This window comes from Alosa sapidissima, chromosome 19 (genome assembly GCF_018492685.1).
Source record: "Alosa sapidissima isolate fAloSap1 chromosome 19, fAloSap1.pri, whole genome shotgun sequence".
Taxonomy (NCBI): Eukaryota; Metazoa; Chordata; class Actinopteri; order Clupeiformes; family Clupeidae; genus Alosa; species Alosa sapidissima.
Genome location: NC_055975.1, coordinates 22,702,969 through 22,728,610, shown reverse-complemented (window position 1 = coordinate 22,728,610; position 25,642 = coordinate 22,702,969). Strand labels below are relative to the sequence as shown.

General features: G+C 42.1%; 2 protein-coding genes across 2 annotated transcripts; both read left to right on the top strand.

The window, feature by feature from the left end:
- The first annotated feature begins 2,654 nt into the window (after positions 1–2,654).
- On the top strand, positions 2,655–5,383 carry LOC121693186 (osteoclast stimulatory transmembrane protein-like). Its single transcript, XM_042072465.1, has 4 exons — positions 2,655–2,709; positions 3,102–3,155; positions 3,479–4,481; positions 4,731–5,383. Exons 2-4 carry the CDS (start codon positions 3,115–3,117, stop codon positions 5,049–5,051), a joined length of 1,365 nt encoding a protein of 454 aa, XP_041928399.1. The 5' UTR covers positions 2,655–2,709; positions 3,102–3,114; the 3' UTR covers positions 5,052–5,383.
- A 3,005-nt stretch (positions 5,384–8,388) lies between these two features.
- On the top strand, positions 8,389–25,108 carry mavs (mitochondrial antiviral signaling protein). Its single transcript, XM_042073178.1, has 11 exons — positions 8,389–8,462; positions 12,082–12,141; positions 13,002–13,131; positions 13,587–13,764; positions 13,902–14,482; positions 14,657–15,655; positions 20,720–20,842; positions 21,077–21,254; positions 21,488–21,592; positions 21,674–22,170; positions 22,337–25,108. Exons 3-11 carry the CDS (start codon positions 13,009–13,011, stop codon positions 23,210–23,212), a joined length of 3,660 nt encoding a protein of 1,219 aa, XP_041929112.1. The 5' UTR covers positions 8,389–8,462; positions 12,082–12,141; positions 13,002–13,008; the 3' UTR covers positions 23,213–25,108.
- The last annotated feature ends 534 nt before the right edge of the window (positions 25,109–25,642 follow it).

Below are 25,642 nucleotides of genomic sequence, written 5' to 3'. Positions count from 1 at the left end.
CCATTACAGTTTACATCACTGCTTGACACCCCACTACTTATAACACCCTCTAACCATCTCATCAGTATGGGGTCCTCACACATTATGCTTTACAGTTCTTTACAGTCTTCTCACTCATTTGGGAAAATATGTATTATTAACTGCCACTATATGTTTGTGCCATGCTTTGTATGAAATGAGTATTGAGTAAATATTTGAGATTACATTGTTATTATCCAATAGTAACATTTCACCGCTGAAATTTGCAGTTTGTTGGCTATATGTTTCAACTTTAAACCCAACTGTATGAAAAAGCGGGTAAAATATGTTTAGTCTATAACAAATGTGTAAAAAATATGAGGTTTGTCAGGGTATCTTCAACCCCCCATCACCATAACCACCAACCCCCAAGTTCAGTATTGAATGAACTAGTATAGAACTAGTGTAGAATGAACTGAAAACTTTCCACAGATTAAGAATTCTATAATGTCACTAGGGATGTAACGATTACCGGTATAATGATAAACAGCGATAAAAATGTTGACGATAACAATTACCGTTTTCATTTCAAATATCATGATTATCACGGTTGATTACAGCGGTGTGGAAACCGTGTGTTTAATCCTTTCCAGCTTCATCCGAGCCTGCTTTTGACCTACAGTAGGCCTGGGACAATGAAACAAAACTGGTACCCTACTGATTCTGTTGTTTAATTTATGGTTTTAACTATGATTCGGATTAGGCTACACCTGATTGTAAAAGGCGGAACTTTTCCACCGCAAAATGTGCACTGTATCATGTAGCCACTCTGTCTTTTTATGTTCTCGTCCACATTAAATCCTTTCCACTCACGTTATCAGGAGAATACAAAGTTTTATTTTGAACGCTCACTTTGGTCTCACTCATTGCATCCAAATAACAGAAATAGCAAACTCCAAGTTATGGTAGGGTAAGTTACGCTATAATCACATAGCCAATTAAACATGAAGAAAAAAGTGAACGGGACACTTTTTGAAACTATTTCAGCTTGTGTAGGGCTATCAGTGCTTTCTGAACATATTGAACACACTTTTAGAAATACCGTGATAATGCCGAAAACCGTGATAATTTTGGTCACTATAACCGTGAGGTTAAATTTTCATACCGTTACATCCCTAAATGTCACAGAATGAGGATAATGTAACTATATCTATTTTATATATATAAAGCATGCATTTGTTCGGCCACAAACCATGATTTTCTGGGTCTTGGTCATTTTGTTTTTTTTCTGATCTTGTTTCCTGTGCAATACCCATAGCTGCTGTTAAAAGGTCAGAACCATTGACTGTATATATGGGTCAGAACTTGAATCGGTTTGGAAACGTATTGATTTTGTGTAATGTATGTATAACATAAATAAAGGTACAATTTCAGTATTGATCTGTCATCATAAATATATTAACATGCTTATACTTATGTACTCTAACTCTCTAGTAGGCGAAGATGCATACCTTTATACTGTATGCATATCATCAGACACACACCACTTCCTCTCAAGAATACCATAACTATCTTTCCATGTAGCCATGTATTGGGTTTTTTCTATTTAAGGTCAGAGCATACAAATACACACACAATTTTTGTTATCACTCACTTTTTGGAGAGGTCTGACCTAAAACAAACAAGACAAATCTTATCAGCATAAAACATTCAGTCAAATACGCATTGTCGGTTAAAATCTTATCATATTGTGTTTCTGCTTATTGATGAGTCAGTAGGCCTAGGTCAAATCATCAGACACATACACTCATACACTCTCTGAAGGCTACAAAAGACTTGTTTTGGAAAAAAGTACTGTTAAAGTACTATTACAGTACTAAGTACAGTACTACTTCTGTTTTGTATTTCACTCTGACTATGTAAACTCAACAATCAGGTTTTATGTCATGCTATGTGTAATTATAGGAAAATATTTCCTGTAATAGCTAAGAAGCAAAATATCTAAATACAAGCAAAGAGGGTCTGTGAGTAATGCTACACTGAGGTTTATTTTTGCACATATTCATTTCTGGCTTTGTACTTAGGTGCATTAAAATACCATTACGATGCATCTAAAAAAGGCATGCTTTCTTGAGCTTTTTACCCTTTCCATACCATATTATCAATATCATTATGTCACAGTGTTATCGCAGGCTTGGGTATATGGGCTCTTCTTTGCCTTTGATTGCCCTCGTGCAATCCTCATCCTGAAACTGGAAGTTGATGTTTCCGCTGTCTTGCAAGAGATTGCCAATATGTCTGACATTATGGAGGTAAAGCTACAATCACTGAATGGTCTCTTCAGCTCTGTATCATAGGGCAGAGCTGCTCTCAGGTGTGAAGATGAAATAGGTTGAGCTGTGTGTGTGTGTGGTGCATGGCAGTCCTTGGGCACGCTGGCATAATATGTTCTCTTAAGTGTGTGTGTGTGTGTGTGTGTGTGTGTGTGTGTGTGTGTGTGAGAGAGAGAGAGAGAGAGAGAGAGAGAGAGAGAGACTGCCATACATACATTCATTGGGGTTGGCTACTATGAGGAACTAAGAACAACAATTCCAACCATCTCTCTCTCTGTCACTCACACTCTCTTGCTCTCTCTGTCACTCACTCTTCCACTCTGTCTTACACAAACACATAAAACCCCAGATCCATCCAGCCATCACAGTTTGGTGAACAGATCGTCCACTAAGCCTGTTTGTCACCGGTGTTGAAAAGGTAAACTCAACAACTATTTTTGTACATGATTTAAAAAAATGTATATTAATGTTTTTGTCTGATGATATTTTTCTATTTAAACAAGGGAAGTGTCAGACTGGCCCCTGTGTGTTGTAGTGTGTATGTGTTTCATCATAACATTTTAAAACTTCAGAACAAAACAGAAATAAAGGGAGCTCCTGATTTGATCCATTTGAAAAAAAGATTATATTGTTATATATATATGTAATAAAATATTGAAACTAAATAAACTCTATATTCTCTATTTGCTCTATATTTACAAGAATAGCCTCAGAACTGAATGTTTGCTTAAATAAACATTTGCCTACAACATGTATATTTATTATGCTTGCATATGGATGTTTGGATGTTATTCCTTCATGTTTCCAAAGCCTGCAATCAAGCATGGCAATGGGAGATGGCTTGGCCCAAACCAGCAATCGACTGTGAGTCCTTTAGCAGATATTGCACTTGTACGTGATGTGTATGTGCTTGTGTGTGTGTGTGTGCGTGTGTGTGTGTGTGTTTGTGTGTGTGTGTGTGTGTGTGTGTGTGTGTTTGTGTGTGCGTGCGTGTGTGTGTATGCTTTTTGCTTTTGACACGTTTTGCTTTGCTATTAAGAAAACAAATACAATGCATATGCCTCAGTACAAACAATACCATCTATATATATGACATGAAACTGCGATGTTCTTACAATATCACATGACCACATACTGTCCCATCTTTACCACAGAGAATCACCCTGATAAATGTCTCTCTCTCTCAGATCATTTCAGTCAAGAGTTTCCAGGTTGCTGACATTCCTATGGGATGTCTACTCTAAACCTACTCCATCTAATGCTCTTGAGGTCTTCATCCTCTTCCTCATCTGCCTTCTGGTCTCTGTGACGATGGCTACCTTGCTGTTGGTATGGATGGTTTTCAGTTTGACCTATGACCTTACCGCCACAGCCATCTTGGTAGGGGTGTGCATGTCTCTGATGGCGGCACTCCTGACATTGGTTCACCCAGTACGCTGCACCCTGAGCATCCTCATCCCGTCGCTAGGCACCCAACAGGGACGCAAGATCCTGGTCTCCACGGTGATGACCCTGACCATCGCCACCTGTGTTCCCAACATGGTGCGGAACGTCAGCTGGACAGCGTTCCTGATCAGATGCTCGTCTCACAGCTTAATTGAGGGCGTGTTGAATTCCAGCCGAACGATTGACCAGGTTCTGAGTGACATGAACGAATGGACGGCGAAAATGCCCGGCAGCAGCGGCAAGATCCACCTCGTCCTGAAACAGGAAATTGATGTCCTCGACATCTGGCGTGAGATCTCGAACATGACCCACAGCATGAAGGCCGAGCTACAGTCCCTGCATGATTCTCTCGACGGCGCCTCCTCTGTGCTGCAGAAGCTGACCGGCGCCGCCCTGGTGGCGATGGTTCTCGTCAGCTCCTCCATGTACCTCATTGGCTACCTCACAGACCTGAAGTACGACAACGTGTACATGTCCCGGCGCCTTGTGACCTGTTTGGCGGTGAGCGGAGATGCCACGCTGCCCATAAAGTACCAACACAGGCTGGTGAAGACGTCTGGGGTGAAGATGATGCGCGCTGAGGTGCAGAGGTGTGTGTGGAGCGTGGCAGTTCTCGGATTCTACGCCATACTCTGTTTCTCGCTGATTGGCCTGGATCACTTCATCTACAGAACGCTGGAGATTCTCCTCACCTGGACCAATGACATACCAGGAATCACATACCACATCACCGTATATGTGGAGGTAAGTTTGGATGTGTGTGTGTGTGTGTGTGTGTGTGTGTGTGTGTGTGTGTGTGTGTGTGTGTGTGTGTGTGTTTCTGTGTATAGCATGTGTCTTCCTTCAAGATGAGACAGATAGACAGACAGATAGACAGACAGACAGACAGACAGATAGATAGATAGATAGATAGATAGATAGATAGATAGATAGATAGATGAACAGCTGAACAATGACAAATGGCATACTAATGTCTTGACCCCCTTCTGGCAGATAAGTGGCAGAGCGATTGGCTTCATTCCTTTCAACATCGATTCATTGGATAAGAAGTACAGTCACAGACTGCCCTTGCTTCCTGCCCAATGCGTTACGCCTCTCTCTCTCCCCACCTCCTCCATCATCTCCTCCGTCAGCATCCTTCTCTTCATCGCCCTCGTCCTTGTCTTGGGCCAGGTGTTCGCTCAGCGCCTGCGCAGAAAGATCTGCGCCTCCTTCTATAGTCGTCGTGAGGACGAGCGAACCCGCTATCTCCTGCAGAAGATTCTAGATGAACGGGAAAGAGAACAGGAGAAGGATGACTTTGGTAAAGATTGAATAATCCTGATGTTAAATGTCATTAGTTTGTTGACAGTTCTTAGGGTTTTATATCTTTATATAGTGTGTTGCAAGTTGATCAATTGTGGCTGTCAGTATGTAAGAGAGAAAGAAATAGTTGTGTACCAATTGTACTACACTTAAACAGCCTCCATGAATACAAAACATCCTGGATGAGAGAGAGACAACTGGATCACATTTTTGGGTGCCAGAAACGTTTAGGTTTAAGATCATTTCAATGTCAACACGTGCCTCAGAATGTTACTATAATGGATGATTGTGGCAGATGGCTTTACTATTATGCAGTTTGGACATGTATCTCTCAGTATTACACATTTGCATAATTTCAGCCACAATAAATAAATAAATAAATAAATAAATAAAAACATATCTACATCTGCAACTGCACCTAATCTCTAAGATGTATCTGCTGAAGAATGGGTGCGGACAATATAAGGAACTGGTCTTGGCTAGTCATGCATTTGTTTTAGCATTCTTTGAAGCCACACCGGGGGAAACGCTTTAAAATGAATAAGAAACACTTCTCCATCTGAGGCTGCCTCATTTGGTGTGAAGGTTTAGTGGCAGCTGTGCTAAATAGTGCTGTGTGTGCAGAGTTGTAAAAGTCCGGCTTCAGAAAATAAAAGTCCTGCCACATATTTGCTCCATTCGCTGAATCTAATAAGTACAACTCCTCAGCCAGGTAGATGAGCTGATTAGTGAAATTACCTGTGTTTATGGTACAGGTAGAAACAATACATGGTAGGACTTTTACATTCTGAAGCCAGACTTTTACACCTCTGTGTGTGTGACTTGGCAGCATGAAAACGTCATGGCAACATCAAGATGATGGGGCAGAGATCAATACAAAGAGTACGAACATTTGACCATATTCAATGACAAGCTATATGAAAGGCAAATAACTGAACATTTCAGAGAGACACTGAACAAAGCTGTTGAAGTGAATTATAGGTAATATAGCAATAACAATAATGAATAATTTGCTATTATTAATAAGGGAATTAAGGCAATAATAAGGGAATAACTATGCATACCTCCCACCATACACACACACACACACCCTAAAGGTTTGATCATAAGGACCTGTGTGATTAGTTATATTAACATAAGTTACTATAATGGATGATTGTGGCAGATGGCTTTACTATTATGCAGTTTGGACATGTATCTCTCAGTATTACACATTTGTATAATTTCAGCCACAATAAATAAATAAATAAATAAATAAAAACATATCTACATCTGCAACTGCACCTAATCTCTAAGATGTATCTGCTGAAGAATGGGTGCGGACAATATAAGGAACTGGTCTTGGTCAGTCATGGATTTGTTTTAGCATTCTTAGAAGCCACACCGGGGGAAACACTTTAAAATGAAGAAGAAACACTTCTCCATCTGAGGCTGCCTCATTTGGTGTGAAGGTTTAGTGGCAGCTGTGCTAAATAGTGCTTTGTGTGCAGAGTTGTAAAAGTCCGGCTTCAGAAAATAAAAGTCCTGCTACATATTTGCTCCATTCGCTGAATCTAATAAGTACAACTCCTCAGCCAGGTAGATGAGCTGATTAGTGAAATTACCTGTGTTTATGGTACAGGTAGAAACAATACATGGTAGGACTTTTACATTCTGAAGCCAGACTTTTACACCTCTGTGTGTGTGATTGGCAGCATGAAAACGTCATGGCAACATCAAGATGATGGGGCAGAGATCAATACAAAGAGTACGAACATTTGACCATATTCAATGACAAGCTATATGAAAGGCAAATAACTGAACATTTCAGAGAGACACTGAACAATTGACTGCATACTGCATATCAATGTAAATATACAGGTCACACAAGCACAAGTTTAAACTTCATGTAACTGTTAAGACTATAGAAATATACAACACAACTACCTCTATTTTTTTTTTTTTTATATATATGTCCTATATTTCTATTTTGATACATACATGTTCTATATTTCAGTCTTGCACTTTAATTTAATGTTTATTGTCTATGGCTATGTCCATAGTATGTCTATGTCTGTATTTAAAGCATGTCTATGTCTGCATGGGAAAGTAAGAAACGAAATTTCAATTCTTTGTATGACCAGTGCATGTAAAGAAATTGACAATAAAAGCCGACTCGACTCGACTCGACTCGACTCGACAAAGCTGTTGAAGTGAATTATAGGTAATATAGCAATAACAATAATGAATAATTTGCTATTATTAATAAGGGAATTAAGGCAATAATAAGGGAATAACTATGCATACCTCCCACCATACACACACACACACACCCTAAAGGTTTGATCATAAGGACCTGTGTGATTAGTTATTCTATTAGATAGATAGATAGATAGATAGATAGATACTTTATTGATCCCCAAGGGGAAATTCAAGGTCTCAGTAGCATACAGACATCACACACACAACATGCACTTACAGCTGAAAGGGTAAATATAAGTATATACATATAACAAAACTCCACTGTACAATAGAGACAGTATTTCACTGTGTCATGTAGCCACTACTTTATTGCTATATTACCACTGCTGCCATAGCACCACCTGCTGGAAACTGTCATGAATTCCAGTGTGTCTTGCAGATATGGTGGCAGCAGTTGCTCAGTGGTGAAAACTGGATTTCAGAGGCACAAACTAGAATACTAGAGACTTTTGAAATACATTTGGATGTTTCACAAACTATTTAAATGAGTGCATTACAAGTGTAGCCCTAGCCTACAAGCTATCCAGATAGTGTTTTTGTATTTTATTTGTTAAATTATTACTATTTTTTTTTATATATTATTATTATTATTGGTTGTCTCTGAACTGGACCTGTTATCTGACATGAACCTAAAGGGCCACTTTGCATGACCAATAGCCATAAGTTCAAACTAAAACATTGGCCATGTGCTTAGGCCAGGGTTATGACATAGACTATTAAATAATTTTCTAAAAGTGTCCCTTTTACACACAGCAATTATTTTTCACTGTTTCTTCTGCTGTTAATAACTCATTTATGGTCCAGTTAATAATCTCTGGAGAAAGTCAGATATGAAGGTCTTTCACTTGGTTTTAACAAGTGAGTCTATCTAATTCTGTAGTGTCAAGATGAAAAGCAGTCAAGGCCAGTCGGCAGCTATAAAATACGCAAGGAACCCTCGTTGGTGTCCATCCGGATGTTATTTACATAGAAATGGATTAAAACCGGGGATTACCACAAAAATCCATTTCTGTCTGACGTATTCGGGCTTTCGAGTATCCAATAATATGCAAGCATAGTCACTAAGCTTGTCCAATGACCGGCCGCAGGAGGAGGGGCCTGTGCGTGCAGGTCGAAAGGGAGAGTCGAAATATCGAAAGTAAACGGAGTACGAGCTGTCGTGCTTGACCTCTGTTGCAGGTAAGAGAAATTTCATTCATTTTGTCCAACGACATGAGTTGCGACTGCACCATAAATGGTTTATCCGTAGGCCTATTTCGGGTGATTGCTCATATCTGAACATTATTCAGTTGTAGCCTGTCTGTCACTGCGAGGAACGAGTTTGTGTGTTAGAAGTAGCCTACAAGTCGACATGTTCAGCCAGTTATTGGATAATTTAAAATAAATTATCATTATTGCAAGTTCAGTTTGAACACGGTCTGTAGTGTCAAACTGGGCTTCTATGCCAATGTCTGTCAAGCCACGGAAACCTACTTTGTCGTATCATTTGGATGTAGCTGTCAGACACTTAGGGGCGTTGGTTTTGGCGTTGGTATCTATATTTAAATTAGGCTACTTTTGTATCCACTCTGAGAAATCATATTTATTTGACTCTGTGTGTGTGTGTGTGTGTGTGTGTGTGTGTGTGTGTGTGTGTGTGTGTGTGTGTGATGTTGGCCTGCCAGGTAAGTCGTGACTCTAAAGGGGAGGTCTGGGATGACCTGCTGTTAGAGGACATTCCTTAATCCTTAGAGAGTAAAAAATTCCCTTTCACGAAAAAAAGACACCAGCCCACCAATCCGTCATCACTGTGGAGTTATTAACATAAGCCCTGCTCAGTCCAGTCAGTGAATAGTAAAGGCTGTGTGTGTGTGTGTGTGCCTGTGTTTGTGTGTGTGTGTGTGTGTGTGACAGAGAAACTTTGCTCTCTGGGTAGTGATTTGCCTTAAGCAGACGGTGGCTTATTTCAGTAGATGACAAATGATGACATACCTTACTTATGTGTGGGTGTGTGTGTGTGTGCGTGTATGTGTATGTGTGTTAGGAGGATGGTTGTATTGCACACATGTATTTGTAGACGTTTGTTTATATGCTGCATATTTTGTTGAGGGTTTGGATTTACTGATGCTGTCATTTTAAAGTCTGTATTTGCAAAAACATTCATGTCTACATGCATCACTCTGTGTGTGTGTGTGTGTGTGTGTGTGTGTGTGTGTGTGTGTGTGTGTGTGTGTGTGTGTGTTGTGTTAGGTCAGCTCCTGGGAGTTTTCAGTTCCATCCCACTAAAAATGTAAATACCCTCACCCATCACTTTTGTAGAGGGGAAAATACAAGCCGATAAGCTGGTCTATAGTGAAAAATGTAAGCATGGAGGAATTGTGGAATTCATTCAAACCTAGCTTTAAAGCTTCCGCCCAAAATGTCACCAATACTGTGAGTACTACGTAGTGTGTAATCTCAGAAAAGCACAACATTTCCTCTTTAGACGGTCAGATGCCCTCTGTGGCCTAAAGTTAACCTTGAGCCACTCTTGTCGGATGGGAAATAGAAGCAGTATAGCCAGGGAGGAAGTTTGCGATAGCGGGCACTTAAAAGGGTGGCATGTATTCTGCTGGGCCAATCCCAGGTCATTTTGGCAGAAGGGGGTGGGGTAGTGTGTGTGTGTGTGTGTGTGTTGGGGGGGGGGGGGGGTTGGTCGCTGTCTAATGTTAAGGGATTGTGGGATTTGGTTCTGTTGATGCGGGGCATGTTGTGTAATGGGGGTTGTGTAATGCTGATGTTATTATGGCTGCCCCCTTACAAGCCGACAGATGGGCACTGTTAATTGACACTTGACGCGTACAATCATGCATGAGCGGAGAAATTCAAGTCAGAGATTAATACTACTTTTAAGTAAGGCCTCTCTGGTATGACTCATGCAGAACTGCTCCTGGATATGCAAAAACTAATAATCAGATTTGTGGATGTGATTCTTGATACACACAAACAAGTCCAGACGTGATGAATGCTAATGTACACTACTGCAGCAGGGCTGTTGATGATCATGCACTGGAACAGCACAGTGGCTGCAGAGGGCTTGTTTGCGCTTGAGTCACCACAGATTGCAGTCGACAGCTGAATCACAGACATGCAGGCCAGGCACAGCCGCCAGCCAGCCAGCCAGCGAGCCAGTCAGCCAGTCAGCCAGTCCGCCTCAGAAGCAGCGCTGTTTAGCTAGCAGCGGCACGATCAAAAAGAACAACTTCAATGCACGCACCTAAAAATAACCCCTAACTTACTGAACAAAGACCACACTCTGTGAAACACAAGCTTAGACATTGAACTCGTAATTTTTTTAGGGGCGAAGTGTAGTAAAAATATATGTGAGATGATGACCAGGGCCGTGCCATGCTGTAGGCTCAGCAGTGTGTGACATGTGCGTTGAGGTCAGGGACGCCAAGTCGACTGTCTCCGGCAGGCATCTGTACTTTTCCTTTGTGGCAGCCAGAAGCCCTTTGTCCAGAGTCTGGAGCTCACTAATGGGTTACTAGCTGGGCTTTGGCCAGATCTGCATATCTATGCATACCAGCTGTGCTAAATAAATCGCCCGATAAATCAATGGATCAGCTATTATGATTGGCGCTGTATTTATTATTTTATTTATTTATTTATTTATTTATTTTTGGAGTCCAGTGTTTGTGTGTGCCTATGTTTGCTTGTACTCATTGTCTTCTAGTGCCGTCTTGGGGGGGAACAAAGGCTTCCTTCAGGGCAATATATGTGTACACACACACAAACACACACAACACACACACACATACACACACAATCACACACATATCCTCACAAGTCCCCACACACACATACACACTCTCTAGCAGACAATACTTAATGTGTCATTGATTGACATTATGCAACTTGAGGCGAGACTGCCTCGAGGTGCCAAGGGTTGGCACAGCTCTATGGGCACAGTGCAGTGGGGTCATCTGATTAATTGTGTATGTGTAGATGCGTGAGTAAGACAAGCTTAGTGGCCCCCCCCCCCCCCCCACTCCCTCATGCTATTCTGTACTCACTGGAGTATATATAAATATGGGCCTGGAGAATAATGATTTATTCCCATTGTGTCTAGGTTGGAATTAGGAACACCGTATTAAATCAGTATACTGTACCCCGACTGGCCAGATGGCGTGTAATTCTCCACAGTTTGAATCTGAGCAACGTCATTAGAGGCCGATGACAGCTCCACACAGTGGACATTATTCTACTTGAGATGATGACCTTCAGTAAAAAGCCAACTATGTACGCAAAAGCCCAAATCTCATCTGACCTTCACTCAGGAATCATAAATAAGACACAAACAGTCAGATGACCCAAATATTATACATGGCAACAGACACATGTGTAAATGACCTTTCTCTCTCTCACTCTCATCCTCTCTGTGTGTGTGTGTGTGTGTATGTGTGTGTGTGTGTATGTAAAAATAGAGAGAATGAGTTGGTAAAGGACACTCCTCCGAAAGGTAGCGTCCAGTTCAATAGAAAAGCCTCGAGGGTCTGCTCAGCTGTACCTCTCTTTGTGTGTGTATGTGTGTGTGTGAGAGTGAGAGAGAGAGAGAGAGGGGAGGGCCTTCTCTCTATGCTCTATTTGGCATTAAATAGAGGGAACAGGACAGAGGTGTAAATTCTATGCATGACATGGCATTGTCTGTGTGTGTGTGTGTGTGTGTGTGTGTGTGTTTGTGTGTGTTTGTGTGTGTGTTTGTGTGTGTGTGTGTGTGTGTGTTAAATGAAGCATTATAGTGTGTGTTATTAGAGTGTCCTTTCATCTCGTACTCTAGCTTGGACTCTGAACTACTGGCCGCCATATTGGACACCTTGGAGGTGCACAGCTGACAGGGGTAGGCCTACGTCTCTGCTATCACTATAAAGTTCATGCCTGTGAGATCACTGAACAAAAATGCTCAACCTCTGAAGTCATCCATTTCTATTTTTATCTCAACTGGGGTCCTAAAACCGGTAGCTATATAAAATATGTAAATAAGTGTGTGACAGGTTAGACTTTCTCTTTTTTGTATAATTATGTTTATTCACGTTTGTTTATTCACGTTTGTTTATTCACGTATGTTTATTCACGTTATTCACGTTTATATCTCTACATTTACCTTTACAGAGTCCTACAAAACCATACTTGGCGCCTCCACAATCACACACTTACTCATACACAAACACTAACTCACATAAGATAAGATAAAATGATACTTTAATGTCCGTTACATTTAAATTTGTCTTGCATTACAGCTCAGCAATCAGCAAAGAAAGCCATTAAAAAACAATAACATTTAAGATCGAAAAAATATTCACGCCACATGTAATAGGTGTAGCCTACACAAAGATAATGTCCGTTAGACTATGAGTGAGGGATCTACATGCATGCACTTACACATACCCAAACACACTAACACACCTACACACACACACATTGTTCTCCATAAGGGTCCCCTGTGCGGCCTTTGTATCTTAACCAACTTTTGATTATAATGATTCATATATGTCCTCAGCCATACTCATTGCTTTTTCTATACTTAAACGGGGGGTTCATACCGACAGTAGGCCTACTCAGTGACCTCGAGAAACGGATATCTTTGTGAAAAATCCTTTAATCATTATTTCATCAATCCTATAATACCTGTGTATCTTTCCAATGCTTTAAAATTAAACTTTTCTCTTTTTGTTCCCTCTATTTATTTTTTCCCTATAGAGCAACCATGCCGTACGCTAGTGATAAACTCTACAAGGAATATGTGCGGAGAAATATGGCTCGTTTCGCAACTCAGGTGAAAGTGAGAGAGATCCTCCCTCACCTGTCCTGTCTGACACAAACTGACAGGGTGAGTATGACTCATAAACACATTTATTCCCCATGAACAAAGACACTCAGTGTTGTGGTGTGTTGACATTGTATCTGTTTATTTTGCAACAGTAGACCTGACTATAGACTGAGAAATGAATAGGACAGTGTGTGCAAATGAACTTTTGAATTTGACTTTTTCTCAGGACTTGGCCTGCAAACCTCTTTCACCCACATAGTACCTGCAAACACACACTTAATACATACACCAATTTTCCGTTGCACACACAGGGATTTCCATCCATTCATATGATCATCTATTCACTCTTTGTATGTAAGCATTTGTATAGGTCAGTAGGTTAAGCAAGAGATTAGCAAAGGATCAGCTCATGGGGAACCCTCTACGCACTGCTCTGTGGTGTTCTGTGTTTCGAAGGAAACTGTGCTAAATCGCTGTGAAGCAAGCATCACACATCTTTGATTTCCTGTTCGCAGGAGGAAGTGGAGGCGAAGCGGGAAATGACAGGGAACTATAACGCCATGCAGCTGCTGATTGATAACCTGAAGCGGAGGGAGAACTGGCCTGATGAGTTCATCAGGGCTCTGGAGGATTGTGAGCACAGCACGCTCGCCCAGGAGATGAGCGACGCTTACGAGGCCCTGAAACAACCCAGTAAGTAAACTCTCTAAACAATGCACACACAGACACACACAAACACACACACACACGCATATACAGAGAGAGAGAGAGAGAGAGAGCTACAGGCTATCCATATATGTGAATTGACCATGAAGTGTTTTTTGTCACTGATTCCACAGAAGTGATGCCTCAGCAGGCAGCTGGTGTCTCTGACAGCCCAGGAGCTGTAACCACCGTTCACGTTCACCCTCCCCCGCCAGCAGACAGTGAGCCGGCCCAACCACCAGTCCCCGCATCCTCTCCTAGTGTGGCTGCTGCTGAACCCGCTGCTGAGCCCGCTGCACCTGCCCCAGTGTCCAGCCCCGAGGCTCTGGTCACCCCCGACGTCACCAGCCGGCCAGCTCCACCACCCGACGTGGCTGCGGATGCAGCACCGGCTCCCGAAAGCATTCCACCGCCTATCGCTGAGGTTCCGAAGGTTCCCCCGACAGAGGAAGCCCAGGCTCCAGACTTGGGCGTTCCCTCTGAGCCTGACGTCCTTGACGGTCCCACAGACGCGCGCGCGCGCACTGCTCCCGTGGAGCTCTCGGAGTTCAGCCTGCCTCCGGATCCACAGCGCCCCGCCGAAGAGACCACTCTAGGGTCCCCAGAGCAAACAAGAGCTCCCATTCAAGAGACGAGCTCCCCCAAATGCAGAGTGGACCCGCCCGTGCAAGAACCAGAAGAGACATCGGATCCCACCATGCACCAGGTAGGATGTGCAGCAAGCACACCAACTCAAATGAGTGTGATGTCCCTGTAAACACACATACACACACACATACTCTTTTCTCTGATTGTCTAACACTCTGTAAAGCGCCATGAGACATGTGTAATGTTTTGGCATTAAATTGAAATTGAAATTGAATTGAAATTCTCCTCTCAGGTCAGCATGGAGCAGCGGCCGGCAGAACCGACTGAAGATGAAGAAGTCCAGCCTCCACCACCCGACATGCAGAACATCACCCCACCTGCACCTGCACCTGCTCCTGCTCCTGTCTCTGCCCCTGTGGTTGCCATGATACACCAGCCACCTCCCTCACTATTGGACAGCAAGCCTGGGGTTCTTCAAAGTGTGGTCGAAGTTTGCTCGCCTTCCCAAGAGCTGGTCACAGAGACTCAACCTCCGGAGCCTTGCTCGTTTACGACGGATGATATGGAGTTGAGCACACCTGCTAGTACCTTGGCATCTGAGGTAAATTCAGAGATTGCCCCAAGGGCCAACACTGATGAATGCCCTGAACCAGTCCCTCAGCTGGACACAGCTCCCAGTCTTACTGAAACTTACCACACCCAAGAGCCAAGTGCCAGTGACAATGGCAGTCCTTCCCATCAGCCAAATGGCCTCTTAGATGACCAAGCCCCCTCTCCCCCTCACACCCCAACATCCTTGTGCAATAGTTCCTTGAGTTCCCAGGAGCAAAGCACATTGGTACATGTAGTCCATGTCTCTCAGGACCCATCAATCCAGAATCAAGATGGGCAAGAGCAAAGCATAGTGGGAAATGGAGTTTCCAGTGAGGACACATCCATGGTTAACCACAGTGACACGCAAAGTGAGGCAAGTCTGGCAGAGCCAACCAGTAACCACCATAATCTCACCCCAAGCACTGTGGGAAATGAAGTCCATTTGAGCCCAGTGAAAGAGGAGGCCTCGGCCACAGGGGATACCAGCTGCACAAAGACTGAGGTCATCCTTGAGGCGAGAGACAAGGAGGCACAAGAAAAAGAGAACAAACACCAAGAGGACGGAGAAAGCAATGAAGAAGAACCAAGAGAATCTCCCTTAGCAGGCCTCTTGCCGGCCCTTCAAAATGTCCCGCTCATTCCAGCCGCCGCTGCCGTTGGGGTCTGTGCACTGGTCTTTGCTTGGAAACTCCGCAACTGAGGACGCCCGGCAACTGTGATGCACCCAAACCTCAGGAATGCCCCCCCCCCCCAATATAATCCCTGTAATATTTTACCACTTTGACTCTCAGAATATTTTGAAACAAAACCACACCACCACCTTAATGGCCTTTAACAGCACTGCCCCTACCCTATCCCTAGTAATCCACTATGGTGACAGTGCAAGCCAATGACTGTTTCTGCAAAGGGAAGGAGGACACTTTTGCACCTTTTGTACATTCACATAATACTCTACAGCTCTCGTACTACATGGTTAGTGCTCCACCAATCATAGTCCTTGTGTTTATTCTCCTATCTTACATGCAGTCAATCTAGAGACCCCATGCACTTCGTCTTAGGCTTTGTGATTGATTAACATTCCTTACATCTTTTCTTTTTGAAAAGATCTAAACCATCTCATGAACTGACCTCCATAATGAGGTGTGTGTGCGTGTGTGTGTCTTCTCAATGAAAGTCTTAGTGCAGAAAAGTTGAGTTGTTGCTGCTTTCGATGTACATTGGGAATGTTATGGCATTCTCTATGAAGACCATTTAAACCTGCTTCTCAGCCAAATAGATTGGGAAAATGTTTTATTGTTTTAAATATATGCTATATATTTAAATGTATTTGTGTATACTATTTAAAGAGCTTGGTGGAATTTGCAATTCTCAAATCTTGTGTCTTAACTTGTAAAATATCTCAAATATTTCACCATCCCAAGTACTTGAGTGCAATCATGGAGTAAATCTCAACTTTTCACAAAGTGTTCTTATGTATGTCAACACCCAACAGCGCCCTTCTGAGCCAGCATAGTCCGCAATAATGCCAATTGAGTGTAATGTGTAAAGGTCCATCACTGAGATGTAGTTGTTATCATGAATGGATAGTCGATTCAGATCTCAGATCTGGAAATATTGTATCTGAATGGAAACCCAAAGCTCAGCCATTTAGTGTTTCTGGTGTGTGTGTGTGTGTGTGTGTGTGTGTGTGTGTGTGTGTGTGTGTGTGTGTGTGTGTGTGTGTGTGTGTGTGTGTGTGTGTGTGTGTGTGTGTGTGTGTGTGTGTGTGTGTGAGAGAGAGAGAGAGAGAGAGAGCGCGAGAGAGAGTATGCATCTGTCTGTGTTCTTTGTGCTGATGTGAATGCTATCTGTATGGTCATTCCATCCCAGAATACAGATTTATCCCTGATTGTACATAAATATGTTGGGTATATAAGCACTTTTGATGATTCCGTAGTGATGACTTAATATTGTGGTAGATCTAATCAGGTATGACATTTTAAGGTGATATGTTGTATCACCATGAGTGTTTCTTCTATTTTTGTAACCAGACTCATAACAAAATATAACCATCTACTTGATCGTAACCTCTAAAAGTGAAACAAACGTAAGCCTACCTACATAGATGGTCATATGAAATTCCACTTTTCTTGTCCAATTGTTCTGAAATGCACTGTGTGTTAGTATATTGCAGTAATCCAGGTAAATGAATTCATGCAAATGGAAACCACAACCAATGAAATGTGAGCCACCACTGACTAGCCTACTGCAAATCGATGTCAACAATAAAAACTTGATCTTAATCACTCCATTTACTGTTTGTTTTCAAGTTTCTTTACTGTCTTTCTCAGTCGCTTTGGTGCATTTCTCAAAACATTATTAACGTTTGCACAACAGTGCTTTTCTTAAAACAATTACTGCAAACTGCATCACATGCACATTGTCTCATGAGGAAGCTTCTCCAACACACATATTGCACACTGCCATCTCCCCACATACACAGCACACTATCCCATCTCCCCTGTCATCCCCCCAACACACACACCAAGACCCCTGGCAGTTGGGTTAGCCCCTTGAGCCGTGGATCTGCCCAAGGTTTCTTCCTTGGTAAGGGAGTTTTTCCTTGCCCCTGTTGCTCTTGGGTGCTCCTTGTTGGTGCCCCCCACCCAATCCCAATCCTCCCCCACCTTTTTTATGCAGCCCTTGCCACTTAATCTACTAAACCCCTCTTCTACTGCACTTTTTACCCCCCCCATTAATGCACAAATAGGCTGACACCAGACATAATTTCACTGCATTTCTTACTTCCAGTAACTATATGCATGTGACAATAAACTTCCTTGTACATAGTGGATTACCGGCAAAAGCGTATATCTAGCTTTTTCTCTATCAAAATGCTTAGTTTATGTCTCAAAATCAAGTACTTATGCCAATGAAACTGTCAGTGCAATCAGAATGACAAGTCTTTACACCATTGTTTATTAACAAGATAGTCAAATCGCTTTGTCATGTTGTCAAAACTACAAAGTAACACATTATTGTGTGTGGTCGATTGATTGCAAAAGACTAGATATGTTTTTACTGTACTGTATTTTACACTTAACTTCAATTTGTTGACAGACATTGTTACAGTACAGTATAAAGATAACAACAGGCTTTTACTGTATTAGCAAATCTTTCTCCTGACGTTCCTGTCGGTCAGGCCACATATGTATGCCTGACAGATTATGACAAGTAGTCATGACAACTAGTTCAACACTTTTTCATGTAATGACTCAGTGATGAAATGAGGCCTATTTGTTTTATGTTGTACCTTTTAGCATGGAACCACAGAAACCAGGATAGCAGCAATTGAAAATGTAGAAAACAGACCATTACACACAATCAGTTGTATGGATGTACTACATTTGCTGTTCAAGATAGGAAGAAATTGCTTTTATTATGTGCACAACAAGTGATAAGCTGATATGGAGTTTGAACAAGCAGTTTTGATAATTTCAGTTCTGAAATGCACCAAAGCGACTGAGAAAAACTTTAATTGATCACAAGTCCGAATTAGGGTTGAAGGTGGCGCTAAATACAGCGAAGCTATATTTGATATATTGGTGCGGAATTCTCTTCATATAGAAATGAATACGGATACTGCGTCGCGGAGTTCGCATCGCATAGGAACTCCGCGACGCAATATCCCTATTCATTATGAGAAGCGAATTCGCATCGCATGCTAGTTGATTTTTGATGCGCATTTCACGTGTATAGTTTGCGCCACTTTAGATAAAAGCACCTTTTGGGCTAATTCGTTCGGACTACACCACGTTTTGTTTGTTTGATTCCTGTCCTCTTGAGTGCGCTGTGTAGGCGCGTTCTCATCACGTAGTGTGCGTCTGGATAGTAGAGGAAGGAAGAGTGTTGCGTATCCTGCGCAGGCTAAATGAGAAAGTGAAATCGCGAAAAGGTTGAGAGCACATACACCCTGGCATTGATACCCTCAACAGGTAAGGCACTTTCAGGGATGCGTCCACTTCCAGGACTTTCCAATATGTAACTATTTACAGTTAGTGGTCTGCCGTTTCTGTATGCAGGCAGGCAGGCTGGCAGGCATGGGCATACGGTGACCGCTGTCACGTCATCCGGAGAAATAATCTTTGGTCACGCAACACTTAAATTAATATGGGTACCCAGAAGCTCGCGTACAGAACGAAATGGATTTCCAGAACGCAACTTGTCACGGGGATAGGCCTACTGTTTGTTTCTCCTATCAGTTTATGGAAGTGCTCTTCTTCAGATTCCGTTTGTAAAGAATCTGTAACTCGAAACTGAAAGTAAGAATTCAGGACAACATAGCTACCCCATCATCACAACCAAGCCTTATCTCCATTTCCCCAAGGCCTATGGGTGCCAAATTAAAAGGCGAACGAATGCCTACTAATTATGAGTGCATAAGCGTTTAAGTATTTTACTATGTATTAGGCTATGACAGATCAGTAGCCTGCTGAAATAGTAGGCTACCTTTATCTATGTCATGGCACATTACATGAAATTACAGTTTTTCTCAGTCGCTTTGGCGCATTTCTCAGATCAGAATCGAAATTCTCAAAACTGCTTGTTCAAACTCCATATCATCTCATCACTTGTGCACATCATTAAAGCAAGGTCTCCCTATCTTGACAAAACAGCAATGCTTTAGTACATCCTTGAAACTGATTTTGTACACGCTGCTCTTTTTGACATTTTCAATTGCTAATGTCCTGTTGGTCAAAATGCACTTCCATGCTGAATAGTCCACCCAGTTAATCAAATTGGCCTTATTTCATCGTTTGAGTCATTACATGCAGTGTTGAACTAGCTGTCATGACTAGTTGTCATAGTCTGTGTAGCAAATGTCAAGGTGTATTAGAAAGATGTAAGCTTACAGTGGTGCACAGTTCTGACTAAAGGGCGTTTTTAGACTATATTGGTAATATATCTCATTTGCACAATGCTGTAAAAGCCTTTGTTTTCTTTACACTGTTAAAATGTCCGTCAACAGTAAAAACTTTGAAACATATCCACTCTCTTGCAATCGATCCCCTCCACACACAATTATGTGTGACTTTGTAGTTTTGAAATAGCTATGCCACAAAGAAAATAGTGCTACCTTGCACATTGTTCATAGAAAATACAACAAGACAAAGCAATTTGTCTATCTTGACATAAACAACAGTGTAAGGACTTGTCATATTGAGATCACTGACAGTTTCATTGGTATAAATACTTGCTTTTGAGACATAGACTGAGTATTTTGAGAAAGATACATGCTTCTGCAGGTAATCTACCAACTGTTCTGCAATACAAACGTTAATGATGATTTGAGAAATGCACCAAAGCAACAGAGAAAAACTGTAATACATTTTCATGAAATATCCAAACCAATTCAAGGTCTGACCTTTTCTGGCAACAGCAGCTATATGGGTAGTACTCAGGACAACTAAAATGACAAAGACTCAGAGTACATGCAAGCCTATCTCTGAGGTTCATCATAGTTTGTGGCTGAACAATTGCATGTTTTTTATTTTTAAAAAAATGATATACATTACCCTCATTCAGTGACATTATAGAGTTCTTAATCTGTGGAAATGTTTCAGTTCATTCTATGGATACTGAACTTAAGTGGGCTGCTTAAGTATGTGTGTATGTGTGTGCACACACGCATGTGATTCTAATACGGTCTCATACACATTCAGTAGATCTAGGCATAATATATTTTCACTCTGTTTTCCCCTCTCTCTCTATCAGTTGAACAATGACTTACGCCAGTGATAAACTTAAGAATGGCTTCATCCGTCGGAATAGGTCCCGTATTGCCAATGAGGTGAAAGCACTGGAAATACTGCTGCACTTACCCTGTCTGACCACAACGGACATGGTATGCTTAATATTTCCTGCACAAACATAGCAAGTTAGCAACATCTAAAACATACAAACAATGCATTAAAGGGTCATGACATTGATAAAAAAAAATACATAGCCTAAAATTAACCCTTGCCATTTGTTGCCAAAATAGACAAAGTCATGAGTGTTGACCTCTTCTTTCTTTGGTGTTATGTGCCCGTGTTCACTTTTTCATTATTAGTATTGCACACCTCTTTTCCTGATGTAGGAAGAAGTGGAAGCAGCGTTTAGAAGAATGGGGAACACGTACGCCATGTCACAGCTGCTGGATAACCTGACGCGGCGGGAGAACTGGCCTGAGGAGTTCATCAGGGCTCTGGAGGAGTGTGAGCACAGCACGCTCGCCCAGGAGATGAGCGACGCTTACGAGGCCCTGAAACAACCCAGTAAGTAAACTCTCTAAACAATAAGCACACACACACACACACACACACGCAATACAATCAAACATACTGTACAACATTATGGCCAATATGGTATCATGCTGATTTTGAGTCTTAGTGCCGGTTCTTCAGTATGTCTTATGTTATGTTGTTATAGCGGGGCACATTGTAATCACAATTATTGTATTTTTCATCAGAAGAAATGTTCCATAATTTCTCTTTGTATGTTTTCTCAGAACAGAGGCAGAAACCTGTGGCACCATCTGCCGGACCAGCTGTTGTAACATCTGCACACGTCCTTACTCCCTCAAGTATTGCTGCCCATCCACCAGTCCATCCATCAGCCCCCTCAATCCCACCCCAGCAGATTGCCCAATCTGCCCCCTTCCCCACAGTATCTCCTCAATCTGCCCCCCTCCCCACAGTATCTCCTCAATCTGCCCCCCTCCCCACACTATCTGAAAGGTCTGCATTCCCTCCCAGTAGGACCCCAGAGCGTCCATACCCTCCTAATGTGCCTACTGAGTCTCTCATCTACCCGAACACCAGTAACCAGCCAGCTTTCCATCCCAATGTGGCTGCCAGTACTGCATCCGCCCCTAGTTTGGTACTAGTGCCACCTGTAAACAGGCCATCAGCTGCAGCTGTGGCACAGGTCCTCCAGCCAGAAGTAGCCCAGGCTCAACGCCTTGTTACTCCTGAGCCTGACATCACAAATGCCCCCAAGAGTGGTGTCACTCCCGCAGATATCTCCGAGCCCCCCAGCCTGTCACCAGATCCACAGGCCCCCCTTTACACGTACAGCCCAGGGCGCCCCCAGCCAACCAAACTCGCCATCCAGGAAACATGCTCCCCCAGCTGCAAAGGGAACCCACTCCAGCAAAAATCAGAAGACACCTCAAATCCAACATTGCACCAGGTACACACATTTTTAAACATGCACAAACAGATAATAAACGCAATTGCAACACAGATGCAAACAAATGTAACATTTTCACTGCCACTCATGTGAGAAAATGTGCACACTCACTCACACTCACACACATCTTTTCTGTCACATACTATAAGTCATTTTCTCTTCTCAGGTCAGCAGCACACACCGGCATCCCACAGCATCATATGAAGACCGCGAGGTCCATCGTCCACCGCATGGCACAAAGAACATCGCCCCTCCTGCTCCTGTTCCGGTCTCTGCCCCTGTGGTTGCCATGACACACCGGACGCTTCCCAGACCGATTGACAGTGATCCGGAGGACGAGTTCTTCAGCAAGCCTGGAGTTCTACAAAGTTTTGCTGCCGAACCTTGTTCTCTGACCTCCGATGACCTTGAATTGAGTGTAGCTCAAGAGCCTGAGGTTTGCCCTGCACCTGTCTTACAGTCAGATCAAGTATCTAATTTTACTGAAGCTAACCACAGCCGAGGATCAGTTAATATCCATAACAGTGGGAGTCCCAGCTGCCAGTCAGATGGTCTTGTAGATGACCCTGCCCTCTCTCCAAATCACGTCTCAATAGAGGATCACTTTGAATCAGTGCGCCGTAACTCGGCGGACCAAGGAACAGAGTCATATGTAATCCATTTTTCTCAGGAGCCATCAATCCAGAATTATGATGGCCAGATTCCAAGCCGTTTGGAAAACAAAGTCTCCAGCCAAGAGATGTCTGTGATGAACCACAGTGAAACACAACAGCAGCTTAACACAAACCAACACAGCCTCACACAGAGCATTCTGGGAAATGGAGTTCATTTGAGATGTGGCACAAAGACTGAAGTCATTACTGAGAAGATGGGGAACGATTTACAAGGAGAAGAGAGCAGACATCAGGAGAAAGGGGCGCTGAGAGAGATGTCCATGGCAAGTCTCGTACCAGTCCTTCAGAATGTTCCTCTCATTCCAGCAGCAGCAGCTGCAGCTGTTGGGATCTGTGCATTATTCATTGTTTGGAAACTCAGCAAATGAGCACCTGTAATGCAGCGGAAACCCCATCCAATCCTTGTAACAATTGTATTTAATCACTTTGATTAAGAGAGTATCTCTTCAGCAAATCCACACCACCTTGATGGCCTTTTACTGGACGTTGCTCATCCATGTCCTTCTGAGAGCCCCTGTGATTTGTCAACAAGCTTTCATATTCCAATTCCAAAAACATCTCAAGTCAAACGAATTGGGAAGCACAAAAAAAAAATCAAAATTGTATTAGCAGCATCAGCAAATAGGACAATTCTGGCAGATAAAACAAGACTATAATCTACCGCCTCCCATGGCCGAAACTGGTATTATGACACCTGTCGGGCTGTGGCTAGTAATTTAGCATGCTAATTCAGGTTGATATCTCTGCAGCACTATACCTTGTCATTTTTTAAATGACATCATCGCCCTAATTTCTTCTCATTCTTTTGATGTGTGTAGCTCATTTTTTGGATATTTTTACCTCAATTCTTACACATGGCACCTTTTAAAGCATGTACATTTAGGGGTAGAATGAAAGGAAAAGTGTTATGCCTGTATCTACAACAACTAGGCCATCTCAATAAGAGTAACAGTTTAATTATGGTACAGAACAGATCGTTACAGGACATTTTAAAAAAGATGCATCGGTAATCAGAAAAGCTGAAATCGAATATCAGCAAAAAGTGCAATGTTGTACATTTGACACTTTTAATAATTAGGTGTGTGTGTGTCTGTCTGTCTGTCTGTCTGTCTATCTGTTAATCTATCTGTCTGAAAATCTTCATGCAGAGCACAGAGGTCTGGGACAGTAAACCTTCCTGAAACTTTATTGCACAGTACATCTCACATATGAAAATTGTTCATTGTTTTCTATATACCTTGTAGGGCTGGGAGATATGGCTGAAAACGGTATCACGATAAAAGTGTTTCATATCAGCAAATATCGATTATTATATTTTTGTATGTTTTTTCTCCTGGTCTTTAATAACCTTATTAAGCCTTTAATAACCTTATTAAGCCTTCCCTCAAGGTGGGCGTGACAGGAAGACAGCTAAGGTAGCCTAAAAAACACATCCTTCATAAAATATATCTTTTTTTATCATCTTTCAAAACACTTACAACATTTACAATACTTTGATTTGTCTGTAGACAACCACAGAAGTGTCATTCTGTTTTGAACATTGTCAGTGGTGTAAAATAGTTTGTTTTTGACGTGAGTGTATGCCACTTTCACTGTAAGACAATTTGCTAATGCAAACAATGTTCTTGCTCAAAACTCCACCAATTAATGTAATTATGCTCTTAAACAACATTTTGAACCAAATTGATTCAGCTTTAGACATACATTAGGCTATATTCCAGCCAATCAAGAGATGCTTTTGTTTTTAGAGCACTGAATGGAAGGATGTATTTGATGGGCTGTGTGTGTGTTTGTAAATACTTCAATGTTGTGGTAATATAAGCACTTTGAAGGGGATTTCCCAAATGATAAAATTGTAAAAGTGTAATGGAATGTAGCCTACTGTAGTCTACTTTCATAATAGTCAGGCACTACATTTGAAGAAGTGGGACACTATAAATATTAGCCTATATCAACGACAAGCGTAGCATGGCCTTAGTCACTATACACTTGCCAGATGTGTGCAAGAAATCGTGTTTTATTGATCACTTCCCAAAATGGTTCCTTTTCGATTTGCTTGTTGCGATGTGTTATGGAAACGTGATTTGAAGATTTGTGCACAGCTGGGGTTTCCCCCTCAGATATACACAGGGTAGGTTTTACATTCCTTGTGCTATAGGATTTCCCACAGTGCAATCAACGTGGCATGTTGTGTGTGATGTCTGTATGCTACTGAGACCTTGAATTTCCCCCTGGGGATCAATAAAGTATCTATCTATCAACAACCAAGCCTATTTATTTACCATCAAAAAGATTACCAACAGTGCAGCTTACATTATATAATGTATGGTCAATGCCCACTGGTGGTGGAAAACCCTGGCGTTATACATGATGATGTCAATGAAAATGTTTTAAGTTCTAACCTTGTGTTGTCATCTGCTCACCAGAGGTCACTAAGGGGCCGTGCACACGACGCCGGTTTTTGGGAAACCGGTGAGGTTTTGTTAACGGTTATGCCTTGCATGTACACGACGCCGGCAGTTTAGGAGACTGAAACCTTAATTTCACAGCTCAAATGTTTAGCTACGAGATTTTGGTAGCCTATCTCCCTGAAAAACAAACTCCAACAAAGACAGGTGCATCAACTCACCCGCTTATTCTGTGATGATTTAGAGGGCAAAAGTGCATCGTGGAATTTTTGAAATGCATCCACATGGGAAAAAATATGTGAATTAATAACCATAGCCTAATATAAAAAAAAAACTAATGTTCAATTAATCTCATTTTGTGTGGTCTATATGTAGCTTTCTATGTTTTTT

Coding starts and splice junctions, on each gene's coding strand:
- mavs (XM_042073178.1), top strand. CDS start 13,009: ATGCCGTACGCTAGTGATAAACTCTACAAGGAATATGTGCGGAGAAAT. Junction 13,132..13,586: donor GTCTGACACAAACTGACAGG/GTGAGTATGACT, acceptor TCCTGTTCGCAG/GAGGAAGTGGAGGCGAAGCG. Junction 21,593..21,673: donor CCATCCACCAGTCCATCCAT/CAGCCCCCTCAA, acceptor CCCCCCTCCCCA/CAGTATCTCCTCAATCTGCC.
- LOC121693186 (XM_042072465.1), top strand. CDS start 3,115: ATGGCAATGGGAGATGGCTTGGCCCAAACCAGCAATCGACT. Junction 3,156..3,478: donor GCCCAAACCAGCAATCGACT/GTGAGTCCTTTA, acceptor TCTCTCTCTCAG/ATCATTTCAGTCAAGAGTTT. Junction 4,482..4,730: donor ACATCACCGTATATGTGGAG/GTAAGTTTGGAT, acceptor CCCTTCTGGCAG/ATAAGTGGCAGAGCGATTGG.